We start from the raw sequence: 8,647 nt of genomic DNA on the forward strand, positions 1-8,647 counted from the left end.
TAATCCGGTAGTATTTGTCGAGTGATAGTGACAATCTACGTCATCACCCCGCGCGTCCAATGCAGGTATAAAAACATGGTGCCCTCCGTTGGTCAAAACGTACTGAATATGATAGATTTTTAAATCAATGGCAATATTTACGTGTTTCTCATAACATATTTTCGTAAAAGAGAACAATTGTGGCTTATTAGACCCTACAAGTCTTAAGTCCGAGGTTCCGTTTAAGATATAATGACGACTGTGCCTGGTCCACTTATCTAAATGAACCCAAAGCAAAGTTATTTGTCACCAAGAACTTGTAAGATCGTGGCAAAGCATCACTTTTAATCCAAAAAGATACTCAACACACAGCAACATAATTTCATGCAACAAAGATGGTCCATAGTATAGTTCCCTGGCATTGTGATGTGAGCAAAGCAGCACTTTTGTCTAAATGAAGCGCCTCAACTCGTGACAACTCAAATTCTCTTTAGTAATTTCTGAGTATACCCAACTCATCAAGTTATTTCTGTTAAATGAGTTGAATAAACTTCCGTGATCAAGTTTGTGGCCCTTGCTTAAATTTATGCTTAAACTGGCAGCAGAGCACAACAGAACCTATTATTCACAGGCTGAGCAGTGTACTTTTCTGTGAGCCACAGCTCAACACTCCCAGCAGCATTTTGCACTTAAAATTTGACACTGTAGGTAAATTTTATCTACTTGTAGCACAAGTAAATTTGCAGATTCAATCCTTATATGTATATTATTTTTTACATTTCTTATATATTTCTTTTGTCGCTGACAAACCACTTGCGTCATTATAACAACATAAGTGGTTGAAAATGGAAAACGCTCGTGTTGACGTAAAGTACAAGCACTTTCAAGGTAAGTGATCACAAATTTTAATACAGGCTCTGAGTATGTTCCCTTTTATTTTTCAAATATACATGCATACTTTGCCAATATATTTCACACTTTCGGGCTTTCCATCGTTCAGTCATTCTTTAATAAAGCCAAATTTTACACAGCACTGACACCGCTAAGCTTATCTACACTCCTATGAGATACCATAGATTTGTGCAAAATTGCAGGCTTAACTTTGTTGAAACAACATGAAAAAAATGACAGGTTTATATTTTTACTTAGCCAGTCACATTTAAAATCTTGGAAATATGATATTTTATGAAATTACAATGTATTTCATAAAGCAGGAATAAGATTTCCCATTTACAGTGGTTTCATTCTGCTTGCATCTTCACTTGGTCTGTCGCAGGTACTGGATCGCTGAGAGTGCGCTCACGTTTGCAAGCAGAGCTACAAAACATATTGCACATTTGATTATATTGTCATGTTACTCGTGACCTTAAATAATTGCCTATACATTATATATATATAAATATATATCTAATTATATATGGCGGAAAACACAGACAAGACTCAAAAAGCAGTTTCTGCTCTTGCACCTCTCTTTAAAATAAGATGCTATATTTTAAGCCAAAAGAAATGTTGTGTTTGACAGAACAATATGTCTATATGCTGCCAAAGCAGATTAATGGCGCACTAAGCCTCCGAACTATTTTTAATTTGTCCGTTTTACCCTGAAAACCCCCATTAACAGATGTTGCGCAACCACTTTTGTTTCAACCTAGCCATAAAAAGAAGGTAAGTAATGATATTTATGATTCAAAATGTCTGTCATTTTTAGCTTAGAATCATTAATTGATGTCTAAATTTTGGTTTAAACCCCCCCCCCAAAAAAATACTTCAAAAAATTATTCACTCGCATATTTAAACTTTTAAACGAATTACGTCACAATGAAAAATTTGGCATCGGTAAAAAAGTCACGGATATCTACCTCATAACTATCGCTTAATTGTATTTTTTTTTTTGTTACTGTCGCATTTTCCCTGATATGTTAGATGATAAATAATCGATCCAAACAACAACAAAAAAAACTGAAAAAGAACGTTTATAAGGGTAACTATATGAAAAAGAAAATCTCAACCACTCTTTGTTGTCTGCGATTTCTGCATTGCGACCCTTGTTATATCACCATGTTTTAACCATAAAATAAAATAAAAAATCCGGCCATGGCCATTCACAGCTGTGTCTTGACCCTCGGTGATACATGCTACATGGAGTTTTTGGATCGAAACAAGGTAATTACGCGATAATATCTCGCTAAAATCGTTCCTGTTCAAAATTTTTGTTCCCCCTGAAAATTGAGATTTTGAGCTTTTCCAATGATGTATCACACATGCATTTCGGACAATTTTGAAAGTTGGCCAAATTGAGAGTCTCAGAGCGGAACTTTAAGTCACCTGAGTGTTTTCCGCCATATATATATGTATATACAAGTGAGTACACCCCTCGCATTTCTGCGGATATTTAAGTATATCTTTTCATGGGACAACACTGTCAAAATGACACTTTGACACAATAATAAGTAGTCTGTGTGCACCTTATATAATAGAGTTACTTTATTTTCCCCTCAAAATAACTTAAAATATAGCCATTAATAGCTAAACCCCTGGCAACAAAAGTGAGTACACCCCTTTGAAAAAATGTACATCCCTAAATGTCCAAATTAAGTACTGCTTGTCATTTTCCCTCCAAAATGTCATGTGACTCGTTACAGGAGTGCTGTCAGCATTGCTGCAGAGGTGAAGAGGTGGGGGGGTTAGCCTGTTAGTGCTCAGACCATACGCCGCACTCTACATCAAATTGGTGTGCATGGCTGTCACCCCAGGAGGAAGCCTCTTCTGAAGACGGTACACAAGAAAGCCCGCCCGTCTCATCAGACCATAGGACATGGTTCCAGTAATCCATGTGCTTTGTTGACTGTAATGAGTCACATGACATTTTGGAGGGAAAATGACAAGCAATCCTCAATTTGGACATTTAGGGATGTACGTTTTGTCAAAGGGGTGTACTCACTTTTGTTGCCAGGGGTTTAGATATTAATGGCTATATTTTGAGTTCAACATCCCATAAAGACAACCAAAGTCAAATTAAAAAGCTTTTTCTAAATGATAATTTTATTAATTGTGGGAAATCCAAACCTAAATCTGGAGCTTTGTAGAAAAAGTAATTAACGTCTTGAACCTTATAAGTGTGATTTAATTCACTACGTTTTGCATGATGAATGCTGTATTGAGATCTTTCATTTTGTATAACAGGTTTGGTTAGGCAATTTTCCAAAAACAGGTTAATCACAGCTCACCAATAAGAGTGAAAAAATCCTTTCGGAATGGCATTTTGTATTTATTCGGGACATCTGTGTAAAAACTAGCATGATGAATGAAAATGTGTTTGCGATACTTTATACAGTATTTAAAAAGAGAAACTAACTACCAAGCACTCAAGATGACAACAATAGGCCGAATGATTAAGCACATCTAACGAGATCTGATTCATGGAAACCGTAAAACAACTATCACCACCACCAATTATTTTGTATACCGTATTACCGGTAGTAGTGTTTAGATTTGATGTATTAATTTCATATGCTTGCAATTTTGGCAGTAGTGGACAGTGGTGTACAACAGTGCAGGACGATAATGAGAGTCAATTTGAATATTCATGACTAATAAACATTCCCAGATTAAAACAGCATAAAGGTATTTTTCAATGCACATTGATTGGTACAATGCTCATTGTCATCATGTCCACTCAATTTAGAAATTTCCTACCTGCTTTCCAGGCATCAGCAGACTCTGGATCTGATGATGTCAGCACCCAGGACGCAAACGCGATGCAGACCAAACACATGTCAGCCTGCTGCAGTGCAGACAAGATGCCTTCTCGCACTAGAACAAACACGAATTATTTATATATTGTGCACACAATGCTTTTCATTTTCCTATCTGCCATGATTACCTGGTTTCTGCATTGTTCCCACAATCTTCTGTTGCTCACGTACTGAAGGGGAGACTCTGCCCATATCACCTTGAGCTGGGAGGACATCAGAACTTTTGCACCAGATGCTGCCTTTGTCTGGGAAGCGGATTTTCCCCAGTGCTAATGAACTCTTCCAAATTGGCAATTTGGCCACACGGAGAGCGTTCGAGACAATTTTGAAGGGAGGAATAGTGTCCTCTTCCAGGAAGTCCCTTCTTAAAAACACATTATTCCATTCGGGGATGGTTATTTCTGTGACTGAAGGATATGAGCAGGAGAAGATGGGGATGGGTTTCCATCTGTGGCTCTGGGATGGTAACAGCTTATGTTCAAATGTAAAAAACATATCGTCTTCTGGAGCCGATGACATGCCTTCAGGATCATAGACACAAATGACATTACTTTGCGTCGGTACATGTGTGCTGAAAGAGACAGGAAAAGATGGCAGAACATTTTCATGGGAAAATGCAGGTATTGTTGATCTTAGATTGCCTTCCTCTTTTGAATCCATGAGTTCCTTGTTGGAATTTTTGTCATTACTGTGTACAAGTGACCGTAAAGGTAAATCCCCGGTACTGAGAGCTCGTACGTTCCGCACACTTTTGTTTTTTGTCATTGATCTCGGCCTCAGGTATTGTCCACAGTAGTCTTCAACTGGTACTGGGGTCTGGCTCCTGGTGCTCCCTTCCCTCTCGTCTTCCACTTGCTGGGTTTTGCCGATGGGATCAGGACTGGTGTTCCTGCTCATACCCAAAAATTGCCAATAGTCTTCTTCAAGGTCACAAACTGAGAAATCCCAGCTGGAACGGTCCGGCTTGGACTCGTCCGGCTGCGTGAAGTAGTCTGAGTCAGCGGTGTCGGACGCATCTGTGAGGCCTCCGTCCGTCAAATGATGCTCCTCGGGGTCGACTAGGGAACTACTTTGTGACAGAATGTCGGACATCTCGTTGGGTAGCGGGCTTCTCGCCATCCTCAGCTGTAAAAGGTCATTTATGGTCAATTTTTCCATTTCGTCCCAGAAGGCTGAGATGGCATAGACGCATGGTGTGCGGCCTGATGCTTGGGCGTGTGCTTCAGGGCCTTCGACCACGGGGGTGACGACAACGTCGGGAACTGCCCGCGGACCTTCATTGCCACATAGGTGAGGTCCGGTTTGGACTCTGGGCGGATCCACTTCATGTTGGACGTAGCTCTCAATTACAGCTAGGTCACATTTAGGCTCAACGTAAGTCTGATCACCAGGACAATCAGTGTTGGTGATATTTGCACGGGACCACTGAATTGGATTGCAGCTGTTCAATGACGATGAAGAGAAATAGGACAGGCACTCTTTTGGCTGATTTTCAATGGATTCCCCATCTAAGAAATCCACAGATTCAGCAGCCGAGAGATAGGTTTCAGAGCCAGAACTTTCAAAGGTCAAGACCTCAACACTGTCCTCAAACTCCTCTGATTCCATCCTTGGCAAATGAAAGTGTTGGTGCAGGGTTAGTTCATTGTTGTCTTCCATTATATTTTCAACATGTCTTTTCCCTTCAATTATATTTTCCATCATCCTGTCATCAGGTAACGTTCCGTCTCTATTTTTTTGCACGATATCATCAACATGTTGGGTTCTTTCTAAAGTTTCTTGCTTCGTGGAATTATCTTTATATAAGGTTCCTTCTCTGTCATTTTCCACCATATCATCATCGAACTGGGTTCCTTCTATGTTTTCTTGATGCATAGTATTACATTCATGCAATGTCCCTTCCGTCACATCTGTGCCTTCTTTACAGTCGTGCCCCATCATTTCAACACCGTTAAGGGTTACTTCTCGATGGTCATTCATTTGAGAATTTTCATACAAGCTTCCATCTTCATCTTTTTGTACAATGTTATCATGCCAGGTTCCTTCTTGATTGTCTTGGTTCATTTCTTCAACATGCATTTTTCCTTCTTCGTGATTTTGTGTTCTGTCTTTCTTGTGCATTGGTCTTTCGCTATGGTTTTGTACTACATCACACAATTGTTCCTTACTTCGGTTTTGGTTTTGTTTTGCATTGAGATTTTCATTCATCTCACTATCACTGCTTTGAGGTTCTTGCCTGGTCCCACAATCGTGTTTTTTGGTCTTTGTTTTTTTTCCTCCTGTAGATGCACACCCCCGTTGCAGCGCTGGACTGTCATTGAGAGACAGCGTTACGAACCAGCGCTCTCTCTCTCTTTTCAGTGGAGCTTTGTTGACATCCTCACATCCCTCGTCTGCTTCTTGCTCTGTTGAAAGTGATTGTGCAACATCTTTATCTACGGCCTCAAGTGTTTTTATTATATTTTGGGGGGTCTCCTCTGGGATGTGTTCTTCTGTGATGTGCACCTTCTCTTTGACAACATGAATTCCTGTGTAATCACATTGGGCTTCATCCTCTCCTTGTGCTCCTGGCGCATCCTGAATTAACTCCGCTTGAACACAGACAGTAATATTTTGCTCTAAGTTCTCTGGAGACCGGGTCACAGAAACTGAGGAGTGAGGACGACGGAGGCCCTCAGGGTGAGCGAGCAGAGGTTGTGGTAAACAGCACTCCTCACTTTCCTGGTAAAAGCTGGACCAGTCCCCCTCCGCAATGTGCATGCTGTGATCCAAGTCATCCATTCCGATACCTCACATGCTTTCCTGGGAGCAGAAATGGCAACGCAAAGGTCAACTTGCAAGTGTTTATGTTGTCTTTTGTCCTCTTTGTGTCCTTGATCGCTTTGAACAGTCTGGCTAACAACAGGTTTGTGCTAAATATATAAGGCACTTGTGTAGCGGTCATTGGGATACTCTACTATAGTCAATTAGAATTAATACAGGCTGTAAATTCAAATCATTATTAGGTACAACTGCTTGAAGTTGCAAATGTGAGAGTGGTATTAAAAATTCATTTTGCAAACAACACAAACCTCTGTATATTGATACAGAACAGAACTGCACCATTTTGTGAGTTATTTCTAATTTGGTAACTACAGTATATTAAGTGGCACAATAGGAAGTAAATGGCTATATTTTATAGCACGACATTGCTCACAAATATGTTCAGTCAAATGTTTGGAACTGTTTGTAGCTTATTTTCATTAGATCATAATATATACTGAAAGAGTACATTATTACAAGGACAAAGGTACACAATAAATAGAGCCCGTAGATTGAGCCCCTTAGCAGACCACCATGCACTTGACAGCCATGCTTTTTGAAATGAGGTCAAATGAATGCACCATATCCGATTGCAAAATAAAGTCACATGTGAATACAATCTGATGTGTAAATGTTCATTTATTAGTAATGGACTGTGTATTAACATGTCTGCCTGTTTATTTTATTCCAAGGGCCGACACTGTTCTTTAGTATTGACGAGTTCCTCTGTTAGTCATTCCAAATTTGTCTGATTGTGCCAAATCACCACCGCGATACAAGGCTCCATACCTGCAAAAAAGACAAGGACAAACGTTCCAGTCTGAAGTCTCCTGCAGGAAAATGTGCCGTTGTCTGCTGCTGTCACATATGTCAGTCTGGCGCCCTGCATCGCTCTTTATAAATAGACTACGTTTAGTCACATGGAACCGCTGCTGCTGGTGAACATGTCCTGCCCTCTACGAGAGGTGTGACATTTCAGTCCCCTCAATCATATGACAGTGAGCAGCAGTATCCTTTACTATTTACATGAACCACCACAAGGACAAAAAACATTTCATGTTGTCCCTGAAGATGTCATTTGTAAGAACTTAATACAATAAACCGCAAATCACACACACTTGCACACAGACATTGTTTCCTAGTTTTTTAACATCACACAATAAATTACTACAATCTGTGTGTCTGTCAGGCTTTATTCAGACTATGATTTGCACGGTTGTCAAACTTGGTAAGAAGGTGTGTGTTGGCTAGAGGAAGAAAGAGTTTACACTTTTCAAGTGATTTGTAAACAAATTGCCTCAATATCAACAAATCAAATTTGAGGATTCAAAGAATTCTGAATAATTTAAAATCTAGGCAAATTTTTTTTAAATTTTTTAAAATGTGATTTTTAAGTGACAGTAATGTGGACTGTTGAAGGTGTTTCCAAGTTATTTTACTACAAATGTCTCTATTGTGGGACGTTGTCTTAACCTTTTCGTTGCTATTCACGGCAATGAACTGGAAAGGATGGAAGTCACTTTGAGCTAAGAGCGTAGGTTTGGTCTCAACATTGGTTGGGACGATATAACAGCATAACCTGCATGTATAGTTTTTGGTCGGGATGGAACATTAATAAGACCAAACAGATTGGGGGAACGGGGGTCAGGGCTACATTTCTAACGAATATGAACCTTATTAATTGATATGCTAAATAACGGGTGCCCATTACGTCGATCGCAACGCTAGTGTGGGAAGCTTTTTTTTTTTTTATGTACACAGTTAATTTTGATTATGTTGTGTGTACGTTGTGTTGTGTGAGCAACATATGAAGTCATGCACGTTAACAGTAGAAAACACAAACAGTAGGACACGTCTCTCTAAGCAGCTTCCTACTCGAGTTTTGCAGGTTAGCAAGTTCACACAGTTTAATGTTATGCTAACTCTGATGCAGGTTGGACTTTCAGTAGCAAAATTAGTGGTGTGTTGTCCCACCTCCACAACATTGGAGTCTTTTTAAATTACTTAAGGTTGTTGCTGCTGCCCCCCCCCCCCCCCCCCGAAGTGGGCAGAGGAGGTGGCATGTTGTCGACATGTATTTCTGTCGGGGCTGTGTGAGTGTTCATGTGTAT

The 8,647-nt window shown here is 39.9% G+C and overlaps 1 protein-coding gene across 1 annotated transcript; it reads right to left on the reverse strand.

Annotated features, from left to right (window-relative positions):
- Positions 1 to 657: 657 nt before the first annotated feature.
- perm1 (PPARGC1 and ESRR induced regulator, muscle 1) lies at positions 658 to 7,410 on the reverse strand. The gene is made up of 4 exons (XM_057846458.1): positions 7,326 to 7,410; positions 3,863 to 6,536; positions 3,676 to 3,792; positions 658 to 1,296 (listed from the first exon to the last, which is right to left on the reverse strand). The coding sequence occupies exons 2-4, from the start codon at positions 6,513 to 6,515 to the stop codon at positions 1,238 to 1,240; spliced, it is 2,829 nt and encodes a 942-aa protein (XP_057702441.1). The 5' UTR covers positions 6,516 to 6,536; positions 7,326 to 7,410; the 3' UTR covers positions 658 to 1,237.
- Between the last annotated feature and the right edge of the window lie 1,237 nt (positions 7,411 to 8,647).

This window comes from Corythoichthys intestinalis, chromosome 9, assembly GCF_030265065.1.
Source record: "Corythoichthys intestinalis isolate RoL2023-P3 chromosome 9, ASM3026506v1, whole genome shotgun sequence".
Classification (NCBI taxonomy): Eukaryota; Metazoa; Chordata; class Actinopteri; order Syngnathiformes; family Syngnathidae; genus Corythoichthys; species Corythoichthys intestinalis.